This window comes from Opisthocomus hoazin, chromosome Z (assembly GCF_030867145.1).
Source record: "Opisthocomus hoazin isolate bOpiHoa1 chromosome Z, bOpiHoa1.hap1, whole genome shotgun sequence".
NCBI classification, from domain to species: Eukaryota; Metazoa; Chordata; class Aves; order Opisthocomiformes; family Opisthocomidae; genus Opisthocomus; species Opisthocomus hoazin.
In genome coordinates, this window is record NC_134454.1 from 26,477,863 (window position 1) to 26,494,508 (window position 16,646).

The 16,646-nt window shown below is 44.6% G+C and overlaps 1 protein-coding gene across 10 annotated transcripts in view; it reads left to right on the forward strand.

The window, feature by feature from the left end:
* The window catches only part of FOCAD (focadhesin), a 133,462-nt gene that overhangs the window by 14,689 nt on the left and 102,127 nt on the right, over positions 1-16,646 (forward strand). For all 10 annotated transcript variants that reach the window (XM_075447116.1, XM_075447113.1, XM_075447114.1 and 7 more), the window contains one exon: positions 7,760-7,864. In XM_075447116.1, the coding sequence (XP_075303231.1) occupies positions 7,760-7,864 (105 nt within the window). The remainder of the gene's footprint in view (positions 1-7,759; positions 7,865-16,646) is intronic.

The window sequence follows — 16,646 nt, forward strand, 5'->3', positions numbered from 1 at the left end:
TCAACCTCTCCTCATCGGAGAGATGCTCCAGTCCCCTCACCATCCTCGTAGCCCTCCGCTGGACTCTCTCCAGTAGCTCTTCATCCTTCTTGAACTGGGGAGCCCAGAACTGGACACAGTACTCCAGATGAGGCCTCACCAGGGTAGTGTAGAGGGGAAGGAGAACCTCCCTTGTCCTGCTGGCCACACTCTTCTTGATGCACCCCAGGATCCCATTGGCCTTCTTGGCAGCCAGGGCACACTGCTGGCTCATAGTTAACCTGTCGTCCACCAGGACACCCAGGTCCCTCTCCGCAGAGCTGCTCTCCAGCAGGTCCACCCCAAGCCTGTACTGGTGCATGAGGTTGTTCCTCCCCAGGTGCAGGACCCTGCACTTGCCCTTGTTGAACCTCATCAGGTTCCTCTCTGCCCAGCTCTCCAGCCTATCCAGGTCACGCTGAATGGCAGCACAGCCTTCTGGTGTATCTACCACACCTCCCAGTTTGGTGTCGTCAGCAAACTTGCTGAGGGTACATTCTAACTCTTCATCCAGGTCGTTGATGAAGAAGTTAAACAAGACTGGGCCCAGTACTGACCCCCGAGGGACACCACTTGTCACCAGCCTCCAACTAGACTCAGCGCCGCTGATGACAACCCTCTGAGTTCTGCCATTCAGCCAGTTCTCTATCCACTTCACCGACCACTCATCCAGCCCACACTTCCTCAGCTTCCCCAGGAGGATATCATGGGAGACTGTGTCGAAAGCCTTGCTGAAGTCAAGGTAGATGACATCCACAGCTCTCCCTTCATCTACCCAGCCAGTCATGTCATCGTAGAAAGCTATCAGATTGGTCAGGCATGATTTCCCCTTGGTGAATCCATGCTGACTACTCCTGATAACCTTCTTTTCTTCCACTTGCTTGATGATGGCCTCCAGGATAAGCTGCTCCATCACCTTTCCCGGGATGGAGGTGAGGCTGACCGGCCTGTAGTTCCCTGGGTCCTCCTTCTTGCCCTTTTTGAAGATTGGAGTGACATTGGCCTTTCTCCAGTCCTCGGGCACCTCTCCAGTCCTCCAGGACCTCTCAAAGATGATGGAGAGTGGCTCAGCAATGACATCCGCCAGCTCCCTCAGCACTCGTGGGTGCATTCCATCAGGGCCCATGGATTTGTGGACATCCAGATTGCTTAAGCGATCCCTCACACAGTCCTCCTCGACCAAGGGAAAGTCATCCTCTCTGTAGGCTTCTTCTTTTACCTCCGGGGCCTGGGATTCCTGAGGGCCAGTCTTAGCACTGAAGACTGAAGCAAAGAAGGCATTCAGTAGCTCTGCCTTCTCCGCATCCTCCGTCACCAGGACACCCGCCTCATTCAGCAGCGGCCCCACGTTGTCCCTAGCCTTCCTTTTGCTGCTGATGTAGTTGAAGAAGCCCTTCTTGTTGTTTTTGACATCCCTTGCCAGCTTCAATTCCAGGTGAGCCTTGGCCTTCCTCGTCGCATCCCTGCATGCTCTCACCATGTTTCTGTACTCTTCCCAAGTGGCCTGTCCCTCTTTCCACATGCCATGCACCTTTCTCTTCTGCCTGATCTCCGCTAGAAGCTCCTTGTTTAACCATGCAGGTCTCCTGCCTCCTTTGCTAAATTTCTTTCTCAGGGGGATGCATTGCTCCTGTGCATGGAAGAAGTGTTGTTTAAAAAGCGACCAGCACTCATGGACCCCCCTGCCTTCGAGAGCCCTGGCCCACGGGATTCCTCCCAGTAGCTCCTTGAAGAGGGCAAAGTCAGCCCTCCTGAGGTCCAGGGTTTTGATCCTGCTTATCGCCCTGCTTCCTCCATGCAGGATCCTGAACTCGACCATTTCATGGTCACTGCAGCCGAGTCTACCTCCAACCTTCACGTCCTCCACCAGTCCCTCCTTGTTTGTTAACACGAGGTCCAGCAGCGCGCCTTTCCTTGTTGGTTCCTCCACCACTTGCATCAGAAAGTTATCATCAATGCTCTGCAGGAACCTCCTGGATTGCGCCTGCCTAGCTGTATGGTCTTCCCAGCTGATGTCAGGGTGGTTGAAGTCCCCCATGAGAACCAGAGCCTGTGACTGTGAGGCTGCTTGCAGCTGCCTGTAGAAGGCTTCATCAACCTCCTCCTCCTGGTCAGGTGGCCTGTAGTATACACCCACCGTAATGTCACCCGTGTGAGCCTGTCCCTTAATTCTAACCCACAAGCTTTCAACTCCTTCTTCACTTGCCCCCAGGCCAAGCTCAATGCATTCCAGTTGCTCCCTCACATACAGAGCAACTCCCCCACCTCTCCTTGTTGACCTGTCTTTCCTAAAGAGTCTGTAGCCATCTATGACAGCATGCCAGTCATGCGAGTTGTCCCACCACGTTTCTGTGATGGCGACCAAGTCGTAGCCGTCCTGCTGTATAATGGCTTCCAGCTCCTCCTGTTTATTGGCCATACTACGTGCATTGGTGTAAACACACTTGAGCTGGGCTGTCAATCTCACCCCTGGCCTTGGCACTCCAAGCCTAGGCTCATCCCTAGTGAGCTGGGCAATATCCCCTTCCCCCTTCGAACCTAGTTTAAAGCCCTCTCAATGAGCCCCGCCAGCTCGTGGCCAAGAATTCTTTTCCCCCTTTGTGATAGCTGAGCTCCACTTGTTGCCAGCAGGCCCAGTGCTGTGTACACCTCCCCATGATCAAAAAAGCCAAAATTTGACCGATGGCACCAGTCCCTGAGCCACCTGTTAACCAGGTGAGTTTTCCTGCCCCTTTCAGTGCTGTTCCCTGCCACTGATGGGATGGAGGAAAACACCACCTGCGCCCCTGATCCCTCAACCAGTCGCCCCAGTGCCCTGAAGTCCCTTTTGATGGCCTTGGGACTTCTTTCTGCTACCTCGTCCCCGCCAACCTGCATTACCAAGAGGGGGTAGTAATCAGAAGGCCGCACCAGACCAGGGAGTTTCTTCGCAACATCCCTAACCCGGGCCCCAGGGAGGCAGCAGAACTTTGAACTGTGGAACCTCAGAAATCAATGCACTGCCTAGTTTTGTTGCCTCTGTCATGAGGAGGGGGGAGGAAAATGGCAGCAACTTCCATTACAGGGGAGGGAAGTAGCTTCCTAATCAGTCTGTCCAAATACCTGGTTCTTCACATAGAGCCGCTGTAAGACTGTGGGTGAGGATTAGCAATGCTGGGTTTTGTTTCCTTGCCTGCTGAGGAACAAATCACTTTACCTAACTCTGCAGCTACTTCCTCTTACCAAAGTTCGCAAATATAATGCCTACATCTCACAATGGTGTTTTGAGCTAGACTGCCTGTGCAACAAACTGAGAGATTGTAGTTATGGGGGAAAAAGACAATGCGTATAAACTTATAAATGGGAAGTCAAATTGTGACTGGGAAGTTGTTTCCATTCAAACCTACCAACCTTAAAAAGTTCCTTGGGTTATCCTTCTCTCTTCTGATTTTTGGCAGCTAACTGGATTTCTGTGCTAAGCCTTCTCATTCTCTTCCTAGAGAATGCTAGAATTGTTTTTACCCAATACAGCTAATTGGTGCTACATCTGTGATGTATTGTGCTGGTGGGCTTAGCACAGAGATTGCAAGAACCATATTCAAGACATGTTTTTCACCCTTCTAACCTTCTCATAGTCAGTTTTAGGCTGAGGTTTCTCATAGTCAGTCTGAGCGAAAGGTGAGTTTATGTTTGAGTAAACTAGTCAAATGCTTAAGAAATTGGATACTTTAAAAAAGACTGTTTCTCTGTTTGTAACTTGCTTGTTTACAGCTAGGATCTTGCTGTGATGATGCTGATTCTATGCTGAGTTTACAATATGTGGTTATGGATCCCTAAGAAAGATTTTGTAAATATATTTGTATAATATGAATAATTTCTGCAAACCACAGTCCTTCAAATGACAAAATTTTACTAGTCAGTTTGGGATTAAGGGAAGAATCTGTATGGTTAACAAAGAAGTAAAAGCACCTGTGCTTAGACTGAGACCCTGAGTCCTGTGGGGTAAGATGGAGGGAGAGTTTCATTAGCTGGGGCTTGCACACTAGGAAGTGTCAAATTCCTGTTCAGCTAAGGGTTTGTCGCAGTATCACTGGTTTACAAGGAAATGAAATGTTAATACAATTATGTACTTCAGAAAATAAAAAGTGTTGAATGGGACAATTAGGATTGAGCTAACCTTAAAAACAACATCAGAGTTACGTATCAAAAGGGCTTGGATCTAACCCATTTCTACACCATTCTTAGATTTTACTGTGTGTGAAAGCAACACACATGACTGATTGCTATAGCAAATGCTGGAAAATTACGCAGGAACTTTTAATGTATTTTTGGCTCCATACCCCGCCCAAGCTGCCACGGTTTCAAATCATGTCCACTATGGATTGCAAAGCAGGGTTTATGTAGCCTAACCACAGAAGTCTGTGGGTTTAAAATGTCTGTAGCTTCAGGAGCTGATTAATTTTCAGATTGGTTCATTTCAGTGCTGATACTTTTTTTTGCCTGGACTCTTTTAGAATTGTAACCTGTTGTTTGTCATCCTGTTCCCCGCCAAATTTTCGTCCACGTTTGCCCTGTGGTTTTGCATTGGTGTGTGCACAGTGTCTCTAAAATAAAGTATATATGAAACGAGCAGCCAGCGGCGGCCAGCAGAGAGGCACCTGCAACTGTTGAGCACCTTTCAGTGCTGAATGGAGTTATGTGAATGTTTTATTGGCAAAGACTACTTGTGTTGTGTTCTTACTTCTCTTCATTATGTTATGATGAATTTAGCAGAGGCTTAGTGCCTCTAGTGGGTTTTATTTTGTCAGGTGTATCAAATTCTGCATACTAGGAACAACCTTTTGCTTTGTCAGAGGTGAACATCCAGTGCTTCTCTGAGTTGACTTGTTATGTGGTTCACACTACCTGCACGTTATACAAAGGAGAATGTATTAATATCTCTCTGGTGCATCATTGTACCGTAACTATCTCCTATACACAGATGCCCTAAGAGTTTAATCACGGAAAATCATACTTATGTATGTGTTTGTGTGTGCATGCATATATACAAAATATGTAACGTTCAAATGCATACATGCACATTTTTACACATTTTTAATATTGATGGGAAAACTCTGTGGCTTGTATTCAATAATGAATGAGCATTAATAATGAAGTCAATGTATTAAAAACCTGTGGGACAATGGATTATTGTAATCTTTTAAGAAATTGTCAGAAGAATTTCTGTGTGTATGTATGTTTTCAGGATGTTTTTATGACTTGAGCAGCCATGCCTGTAGGAGGTAGGGAAATCATTGCAATATGTCATGCCATTGTGCTGCTTGTGTTCAGGAGCTGAATGCAAAGCCTAAAGCACCTCTTCTACCCCACCTTCTGCCTGGGATTTAGGATTAGCAATACAGGAGTTTCAGAACAGGGAAGTTTGTTTTCTTAGTGAGTGTTTCATGGTTTGTTTTTCCTTGTGCTGCATAGTTACCCAGCTGAAGCTAGGGAATATGCTAGCAAATTCCCATTTAACTGACTCTTTCTAGCCCTGAGGTATGTGAAAGGTGGCTGCTCTCTCTCTCTCCCCTGTACCTATCCAGAAGGCTGTCTTTCCTCTGTGTGTTGTGTTGGCTTTATTGGGATTTGGAAGCCCGCTATGTGCCTTCCTGTTGGTTGCTTTGCAGCAGAGTTCTGTCAAACCTCATGTTTTCTTGTACTGTCAGATTTGAGTGTTCAAGAGCCAGGTGTCACAACAGCCAGTCATTTTAAAGATTACAGGCACGTCTTGTAACTGGTCCATTTTTGGAAGGAAGAAAGAAAGCAGAAGCCTATTCTGCCATTTTTGGTCTGGGTCAGTGTTTTCCAGTGCTGTTGGCAGAAGTATGAAAGGCACAGATGAGAGAATTGCTACCTTGCTTGCATCTGGAATATGAAACTAAGCATTTATTGGTGGAGAGATCCACTGTGGGAATCCCTAGACATTCCCTGCTGTGCCTTACCAGCTTACAGAAGAGAGTCTTCCTGCAGGTGGTGATAAGTATAGTAAAGGTCTGGCAGTTAAAAATTATATTTGCCAGTGTGTTCCAGTTTTCTTTTATGGATGATGTGAGGGTTTTTTAGGTTATGGTTTTATAATCATATGATCCTTTGCTTTTGCAATTTTTGAATCTTTGGTACAGTCTTTGTAAATATGAAGCCATGGTAGTTCTTTGTGATTACGTGTTACCACACATTGTGCTGATGTTAGTCCAGTCTGTATGTGTAAACTTCTGTCTTGTCATTGATAGGAATTGCTTAAAGTTATTCAGACTTTTTGGTATAGCTTATAAGTCTAAATGTATGTATATCCATTCATAATTTAGGAAGATGTTCCTGGAGCATACTGCACTCTATGCCAAACAGTTAACATAACTGTATCTCAGTTTGCTTATGTGTTAAATGAGGATGATGGTTTATTTGTCCTATGGGAGGGTTACATAAATTCTGCATAGTTTCTTGTTTCCACTTCGCCATCTGAGGAGTTCCTGGAGTTTCCCCTTCACTGATAGAGAAGTGGAATTACAGATAAAATAAATTGCTCAGATTTTTTTCCTGCTAGGAAGGAAGGAAAGGGGAACAGTAAAAAAGAAAAACAAACAAACACCAGCACCCAGTTCTCTTTTTCCTCCCTTATCTTGCCCTGTGTTATAGAAGTAGCGTTTTATCAGGTGACAATCTCTTGTAATTCTCTATTGTGTTAGCTCTTCCTGTTCATAATGGAATAAAATGAGGAGTAATTGTGGTTTATTAATGTGAGTAGTAACCTGCCTAATAGATTTTTAGGGGATGATAATGCAACTGTATAGCACATTTTAGACAAAAAAATCAAAGAATAAATCATGACTTTTTTTCCTTCTGCTTCTACATTTTCACCTTGTGAAAGAGTGTTTCATTACAGAATCCAGGCTATTTTCTTGAGGAGGGATTGGGTTGGATCTGCCGTAGTCTGGTTGGAAAGATGTGGAAAACACTTGATTATGAAGAGGAGAGCAAAATTTTGAAAGTTGTGGTTGCAAGCTCAGCCAAGCAGTAATAAGCTCTAGACTACTTGAGCTCTTTACTCCATGGTCACAGGGCTTTTTTTCCCCCCCTTGTGGTAGACTTCATTAATTTCATTTGTGTCTCTCCAGGAAAGTAGAGGAAATCTTATAAAAATTCCAGAAATACTATTGTTTCTGGAATATTCCTTAATGGTAAATTAACACAAGAGGAGGGAGATAAAATAGCTGTATGTATCTATTTTATGTAGGCCTTGGCTCCTGAGATCAAAAGTCATCACAAACTAGATGTCTCAACTGTCTTCCTGACAATGTGATTTCCCTTGCTTTCTCTTGCTAGACAGTGACATTATTGAATTTTATGTAGCATGCTGGACGTTTACCTATATACTTGTGTTCAGAGAAGAGCTAATTTTCCATTTTTAATGTATTAAAAGCACCAGTTTCAATTAAGCTGGAGACAGCAAATGTGCTTGTAAGATACAGTAGAAGCAAATCATCAAAAGTTTTAACTGATGCATTCGTTTTTCTCTCTGCTGTGTTGCTTATTATGTGAAAAGGGAAACAAAGACATGGGGTTGCACAACTTGCCCAAAATTGTGTAGACAGGTAAGAGGAGGTCCTTGAGGAGAACTCAGGGCTTCTTGAATGTCAGTTTTATTCCTGGGTTCTTCCTCTTATGGAAGAATCAACTAATGTAACTACATACGTGACAGTAATGTATTTCTTCTTGTCAACAGGAATGTGCATGGTTTAGTAAAAACTATTTTGAAGTTACTACAGATTCAAGCTCTTCATCTGGGAAACGAAGGAGATGAGGCTGTTCGAAATCTGTATGGAATCAGGTTAGTTTCACATCGGTTTTATTTAGATACCATAATAGCTTTTGTCTGATTTCCAGAAAAAAAACATACATTAAGTGTTGATACTGGCTTTCAGTCTGTCTCTCTCTTTTTTTTTTTTTTTTTTTTTTTTTTTTTTTAAACTGTGCAGGTAATCAGGCACAGGTTGCCCAAACAGGTTGTGGAATCTCCATCCTTGGAGATATCCAAACCTGACTGCATGTGATCCTGGGCGGCCTTCACTAGCTGACTCTGCTTGGGCACATGGGTTGGACTAGATGATGTGAGGAGGTCCCTTTCAACCTAAATGATTCTCCAGTTCTGTGATTGTTTCGGTTGAAAGTTTTTAAGAAGTTTTATAGTACAGGGATAAGATTACCATTGTCCCTTTGAGCTTATCGGGGCAACATGCAGGCTGTGTGTGAGAGAGAAGAAATAAATACTGGGACTTGTTCAAATACAGTTGCTGGAGTATTGATAATAGTCCTCTTAGTAAGTCTTTTAGTTTAAGATTGTGGACCACTTCCCTCTCACTTGTTTTTTGCTGCTTTATTCCTGTTGTCAAAGTAAGGTTCCTGAATGCTTTTACGGTTAAAGTGGTTGCTCTGTAAAAAGTAATGATTTAAAGATGCATCTAGAGCTACTGATATGAAGCTGCTTGTCATGCAATAACAGCCTTGCTAAGGGGACATCTTAGTGACTTCATCCAGCTCTGGAGAAACCAGGAGTCAGTGCTGACAGTAACAGCTGCTATTGTGTCTTTTCTGAAGAAGGTCCCAGCTTGGTAGATGTCATGAACATTTTTCAAATTGCTTGTTATGCAATTGAGAGGTATCATTGTATCAGGCTGTAGTTATAATGCTTTAAGGATATAAAAGGCACCATGTGGAATACAGGTACCATGTCATTACTTAAGCAAAATGAAATAGTGAAGAAAAGTGAGACAGACTTTGGTGTGCTAGATGCACTGGCATTCCTGAAATCATGTGTGTCTTTGTTTTCCTAGTATATCAGTGCTTTCTACAACGTCCAAACTCTTATAGAACAGTTTTAATTGAAGGCAGGTAATGAAGGATAGTAAGATGGAACTCTGAGTACTACTAAAGTTTCTAGAAAAACATATTTAAAGTCTCCTGGTAGAAGAAGCTGAGTTAAAGCAACTAAATCCAGATTCTGCGTGAAAGAGGGTAGTAGGGTGTGGCTGGAATAAAGAAATAGCCTTTCCCCAGTAGGGTGAAGAAAGATTATTTCTTCCCCCTTCTCGACCTACCTAAAGGAAAATTGTCCGTACCATTCAAGGAAGGTGAAATTTGATCATTTAGAATCCTTTTAAGTAATTTAAAGTAATAGAGAACTGAAAATAAGCAGCAGACTTAGCCAATACTTTTTTTGTTTTTCCTTTTGCTTCCAATTAAATTCAATGAACAGAGGTCTCAGATTGTTTGACTTAGTTTTGAATATCTAGTAGGTCAAGGCCTTGTGATTTTGAGATACGAGTTTTGGTTTCTGTTGTACAGAAGGTCTGTCTTTATTCAGTGAGTTGTTGCATAACAATTTTTGTAGTTGTGTTCTATCAAGTGCCATTAAAATTGTTTTCTGAAAGAAAAGAATATGTATGATAACTCTCCCAACAGTAACCTCCTATGATAGTGCTCATATATTATGCTGTCAACTACGCAAAAATATTCCATATGGAAATCATCAGTGAAGAATCAAAAAGTGTCAGTATGCTTTCAAGTAGTTTGCTATTGTCGTGTCTCTTGGAACGTTTTAAAATCAGTGCTACAGGCTAATAAATAAATTTGGTTTAGACCAATGTTGATTTTGGACAATAGAATTACTTTTATAATACTGCTTCTTGTGATGATGTAGCATCATGAACAGTTCCTGAAAAGGAATGAGAGAAAATAATGTCTTGCAGTTTGGGAGTTTTGTCTGGTTACGCTGTATTGGGTCTGTGTGGGATGGAGTCAGCTTTCCCCATAGCGGCCATCATAGTGCTGTGCTTTGTATTTGCAGCTAGAATGGTGTTAATAACACACCCATGTTTTGGCTGCTACTGAGCAGTGCGGTCTCTCCAGCCTGCTCCCACCCCTTCAAAGGCCAGTAAGCTGGGAGTGAGCAAGACTTTTGGAGAAGACGTAGCCAGGACAGCTGACCCAAACTGACTGGAGGGGTATTTTATACCGTATAACATCATGCTTAGCAAGAAAATCTAAGAGAAAGGAGCCGAGGAGGGGGCATTTGTTAGTAAAACATTTGTCTTCCAAAGCAACCGCTGTGCATACTGAAGCCCTACTTCCTAGGAAGTGGCTGGACGTCGCCTGCTGCTGGGAAATAGAGAATAAATCTTTTTGTTTTCCTTTGCTTTCATATACGGCCTTTGCTTTTCCGTATTAAACTGCCTTTATCTCTACCCACAAGTATTTCATGTTATTTTCTTCCCATCCTGCTGAGGAGAGGGAATGAGAGTGTGGCTTGGTGGATGCCAAGTGGCCAGCCAAGGTCAACCCACCAAATAGGTTTTCTGATTTCATCTGGGGAAGCCTTTGTAGTTTTAATGCTGGGATTCTCCACCTTCTCCAAGCAAATTAACCTTGGAAAATAGAGAAGGTATTACCTTTTACCCTAGCAAGCTGGTAGAAAACTGCCTCATGTCACTGAATTTTGGGATTCTAAGTGTTTCCATAAGCTGTGTAAGTACCACTAGTTTTCTTTTTCTTTCTTAATAACTAGTATTCCAATGGTGGATAAATACCAAAACAAATATACTGGGTTTTTTTAAGGACGTATGGAAAAAGTTATGTGATTTTTAAATTCATATATGGGATGATCTGCACTTTTTGTTATGAAGTTAGGACCAGCTGTAGCAGAGACAGAAGTAGTCTGCAAGCTGATCTTGCTGTGGACTAGAACTGAACATTCCTAGTGGATTTACTGTGTCTTGCCTGGCATAAAGTTGTCAGTTTCCTCTGCATATTAAAGTAGCTGTCCAGTAACCTAAGCTCAAGCTGAATTGAGTAGGAGGGCGGGGAAGAGGGGTTTTTGAAGAGTGTTTGTCAGCATTCTCAGTGCAGGTGGGTTATGACATGCATGTACAGAACTTTCGCTGTAAATTTTTGCTGAAAGCTATGAACATTTTTTAATGAACTGGTATTTTGCAGTATTAATGATTCACCAGACATGGTTTTTATTGTCTTAGAATTCTGAGAGCTGCCAATTTTCTGAAATCAAAATTCAGAGCAGGTAGAAAAATGCTTTATAAATTCACGTTTGATGGACTGAAGTGCTGTTCCATCTTTCTGAAAGGACCAGGGTCACAGCTGCATACGCAGACAAGTGTGTTGACTGCAAATGTTGTTTCCTCGTTGTGCTCTAAATCAGATTGGAGCTCCATTGTGTTCAGAGATGTAACAAAAAGGTTGAGGTGACCTAAAAGGTAAAAATAATTTTATTTTTATTGTTGCCTTTCACAAAGATTTATCTTTGTTTTCCTACACACTTAAGTATTTACAGGTGAATAGCTGCTGTGTCTGGTTGTGCATTTTGCTTTATCCTGAATCTACTGGCAATAATTTAGGGTAGTAGCACTCTAATGTCATTTAAAGATGTGTGTTTTACAGTGCTGTGCTAGCAATTCTTAAGTTAGTCGTATTGATAAGTTGCATCTACACACATAATTTTGCCTACTGTGAATAGCATTATGAAATGGAACTTTTTCTGGTTGCAGTTTTTGGTGTTTAATTATTAATCACTCTTTATTATGGAGCTTAGCTGATTTCTTTCATTACCCAGTTCAGTGCAGTTAAGTTAGTTTCAGAACACACAATTTTTGTCATAAAAGGCTTGCTTTTTTTCTGCTAGTAAGCCATTCTGATTTTAGACTTGCTGTGTTGCATCTGCTGCGTTTATGAAGGTTCCACTTACTTTAGTGTCATAGCAGCACTAGCACTTAGATGACTGGAGACATATTCTTCTCATTAGAAAAAGAAACTAATTCTTGAAATATGACAAAGGTATTGAAATAAGCAGGTGCTACAAGTCTGTCTGTGTATACAGGGCTATGCACTTTCAAGGTCCTGGCATGATATGTGAAGAGTATTTCTATCTTGCTGCCTGATAAATGATCCTGACTGTGATCTTGCTGGATTCAGGTGCTAGACTGGCAACAAGTTTTTTGCCTCTTGCATGCTGTCATCTTGGAAAGATGCAATTTTTCTTACCAGCTTTTACCTGAAGGGGGCCTACAGGAAGGATGGAGAAGGACTTTTCACAAGGGTGGGTAGTGATAGGACAAGGGGGAATGGCTGTAAATCAAAAGAGGGCAGGTTTAGGTTAGAGATTAGGAAGAAATTCTTCACCATGAGGGTGGTGAAACACTGGAACAGGTTGCCCAGAGAAGCTGTGGCATCCCGCTCCCTGGAAGTGTTCAACGCCAGGTTGGATGGAGCTCTGAGCAACCTGGTCTAGTGGGAGATGTCCCTGCTCATGGCAGGGGGTTGGAACTAGATGATCTTCAAGGTCACTTCCAACCCTTACCATTCTATGATTCTGTGATAATGAGGCAGTAACCTTAGCCTTTCTAGTCTTTGTACATGTGAAAGGCTCTGTAACTTCAGTAGAACGTTTACAAAATCAAAGAAGGTGGACATATGAAGACCATGTATGTGAGTTAACAAATTTTAGAGAAATGACTGTGGGAAGTGCCAGGCTTCTAGCCCAAAATATGAAGGCCATACCTGTAATATGTGCATACTTTGTAGTGTTAGTTAGTATGCGTTTTATGAACATGCTTCAAGTGGTCCACCAAATAAGCCAGCTTTCTGAAAGTCCCAGTGTCTTCAGGCTAATGATTTGCCTGAACAGGAACACACGTGTGGAAGAAAAATTGTTTGAGGAGCAGAGGGAGAACCCAGTGTAAAAACAAATACACAAACAAACAAAAAAAACCCCAAAACCACAAAAAGCCAAACAAAAAAAATTCCCACAAAAAAACTATCTTCTGAGCTTGATAAATTGTTCCAGTGACTGATTCTTTCTCAGTGAAAATACTTTCCCTTTTCTTTTTCAGTCTGAATTTGCCAGTTTCATTTCCCAGCCTCTGATTCTTGTATGCTAGCTTGACATTTCTTGCTGTATGAAATTTCTGTTCGCAGTGAAGGTACTTAGGCTGCAATGACGCTATCCCTTGATCTAATTCTTGTTAGCTTGTGCTTACACTGAGAAATGTGTTTTTCCAGGCCTTCGTGAGACAGGCATGAGAATAACTAGAAATCTGGAGAGGTTAATTTACTGATTTGAAAGATGGGCATTAGAATAGAAGCATATCCTGTAGACTGACAGAATTGATTATGCTTTTTCCTTGGCACTTACCAGACGGTATCTGACATGAGGTCACCTCCAAATCATAGAGTCATAGGTTGGAAAAGACCTCCAAGATCATCAAGTCTAACCGTCAGCCCAACACTACCATGCCTACTAAACCATGTCCCAAAGTGCCACATCCACACGTGTTTTTGAAACACCTCCAGGGATGGTGACTCAACCACCTCCTTCAGCAGCCTATTCCAATGTCTGACCACTCTTTCAGTAAAGAAATTTTTCTTAATATCTAATCTAAACCTCCCGTGATGCAACTTGAGGCCATTGCCTCTTATCCTATCGCTAGTTTGTTGGAAGAAGAGACCAACCCCTGCCTCCCTACAACCTCCTTTCAGGTAGTTGTAGAGAGCAATAAGGTCCCCCCCTCAGCCTCCTCTGCTCCAGACTAAACAGCCCCAGCTCCCTCAGCTGCTCCTGTAAGACTTGTTCTCTAGACCCCACACCAGCTTCACTGCTTTTCTCTGGACACGCTCCAGCCCCTCGGTGACTTTCTTGTAGTGAGGGGCCCAAAACTGAACACAGTACTCGAGGTGCGGCCTCACCAGTGCCGAGTACAGGGGCACAATCACCTCCCTCCTCCTGCTGGCCACACCATTCCTGATCCAAGCCAGGATGCCGCTGGCCTTCTTGGCCACCTGGGCACACTGCTGGCTCATGTTCAGCCGGCTGTCAGCCAGCGTCCCCAAGATCCTTTTCTGACAAGCAGCTTTCCAGCCACTCCTCCCCAAGCCTGCAGCGTTGCATGGGGTTGTTGTGACCAAAGTGTAGGACCCGGCATTTGGCCTTGTTGAACTTTGTACAGTTGGCGTCGGCCCCTTGATCCAGCCTGTCCAGATCCCTCTGCAGAGCCTTCCTACCCTCGAGCAGATCGACACTCTGAGGAAGCACTCAATCCCCTCATCCAGATCATTGATAAAGATGTTAAACAAGACCAGACCCAAAACTGAGCCCTGGGGAACATCACTCGTGACCGGCCGCCAGCTGGATTTAACTCCATTCACCACCACTCTCTGGGCCCAGCCCAGCCTTTCAGCCAGTTCTTTATCCAGCAGAGAGTACACCCATCCAAACCATGCGCCGCTAGTTTCTCCAGGAGGATGCTGTGGGGAACAGTGTCAAAGGCCTTACTAAAGTCCAGGTAGATAATATCCACAGCCTTTCCATCATCCACCAGATGGGTCACCTGGTCACAGAAGGAGATCAGGTTCCGGTCAAGCAGGACCTGCCTTTCATGAGCCCATGCTGGCTGGGCCTGGTCCCCTAGTTGTCCTTGACATGCCTGGTGAGCGCACTCAGGATGAACCACTCCATACTTTTGCCCGGCACCGAGGTCAGGCTGACAGCCTGTAATTCCCAGGATCTTACTTCCGGCCCTTCTTGTAGATGGGTGTCACACTGGCAATCCTCCAGTCATCTGGGACCTCCCCTGTTAGCCCAGACTGCTGATAGATGACGGAGGGTAGCTTGGCCAGTTCCTCTGCCAGTTCCCTCAGCTCTCTTGGGTGAATCCCATCTGGCCCCACAGACTTGTAAGTGTCCAGGTGGCATAGCAGGTCGATAACTGCTTCCTCCTGGATTATGGGAGGTATATTCTGCTCTCCTTCCCTATCTTCCAGCACTGGGGGTTGACTACTCTGGGAATAACCAGTCTGACTATTAAAGACTGAGGCAAAGAAGGCAGTAAGTACCTCAGCCTTCTCCTCATCCTAGTTGGCAAGATTCCCCCCCCCTGCCGCATCCAGTAAGGGAAGGAGATTCTCTTTGGCCCGCTTTTTGGTGTTGATGTATTTGTAAAAACATTTTTTGTTGTCCCTTACAACAGTGGCCAGCCTGAGTTCTAGCTGGGCTTTTGCCTTTCTAATTTCCTCTCTGTACGACCTAACAAGACCCCTGTACTCTTCTTCAGTCATCTTCCCTTTCTTCCATAGGTGGTAGACCATCCTTTTTTTCCTGAGTCCCAGCAAGAGCTCCCTGTTCAGCCAGGCTGGTCGTCTTCCCCGCTGGTTCTTCTCGCGGCACATGGGGACAGTCTGCTCCTGTGCCTTTAAGACTTCCTCCTTGAAGAGTGTCCAGCCTCCCTGGACGGCTTTGCCCTTTAGGACTCTCCCAAGGGACCTTCTTAACCAGTGTCCTGAACACGCCAAAGTCTGCCCTCTGAAAGTCCATGGTGGTTTTGCTGGCTCCCCTCTTAACTTCACCACGAACTAAGAACTCTTTCATTTCATGGTCGCTAGCCCAATATGGCCTCTGACCACCAATCTCCCACCAGTCCTTCTCTGTTAGTAAACAGCAGGTCAAGCGGGGCACCTTCCCTAGTAGGCTCACTTACCAGCTGCGTCAGGAAGTTATCTTCTGCACACTTCAGGAACCTCCTAGGCTGTTTCCTGTCTGCTGTGTTGTATGTCCAGCAGATGTCCAGTAAGTTAAAGTCCCCATGAGAACAAGGGCTAGTGATTATGAGACTTCTGCCAGCATCTTGTAGAAAACTTCATCTACCTCTTCATCATGGTTGAGTGGTCTATAACCGACCCCCAGTAGGACGTCTGCCTTGTTGGCTTTCCCCCTCATCTGTTAGCATTCAACCTCATCACAGTCGTCAAGCTCTGTACAATCAAAGCAGTCCCTAACGTACAGAGCCACCCCACTGCCTCTCTTTCGTTGCCTATCCCTTCTGAAGAGCTTGTACCCATCCATCGCAGCACTCCAGTCAAGAGAGTCATCCCACCACGCTGCTGTAATGGAGACCAAGTCGTAGCTGTCCTGCTGTACAATGGCTTCCAGCTCCTCCTGTTTATTGCCCTTGCTACGTGTGTTGGTGTAGATGCGCTTGAGCTGGGCTGTCGATCTTGCCCCCAACCCTGGCATACCATGCCTGGGCTCATCTCTAGTGAGCCAGGTTATATCCCCTTCCCTCTTTGAACCTAGTTTAAAGCCCTCTCAGTGAGCCCCGCCAGCTTGTGGGCAAGAATCCTTTTTCCCCTTTGAGATAGCTGGACTCCATGTGTTGCCAGCAGGCCCGGTGCTGTGTACACCTCCCCATGATCAAAGAAACCAAAATTCCACTGATGGCACCAGTCTCTGAGCCATCTGTTAACCAGGTGAGTTTTCCTGCCCCTTTCAGTGCTCTTCTCTGCCACTGATGGGGTTGAGGAAAACACTCCCTGTGCCCCTGGTCCTTCAACCAGTCGCCCCAGTGCCCTAAAGTCCCTTTTGGTGGCCTTTGGACTTCACAATCTCATCCCTGCCAACCTGCCTTACCAAGAGGGGGTAGTAATCAGAAGGCCGCACCAGACCGGGGAGTTTCTTCGCAACATCCCTTACCCGGGCCCCAGGGAGGCAGCAGACTTCCCTGTGGGATGGGTCCGGTCGGCAGATCGGGCCCTCTGTTCCCCTCAGAAGGGAA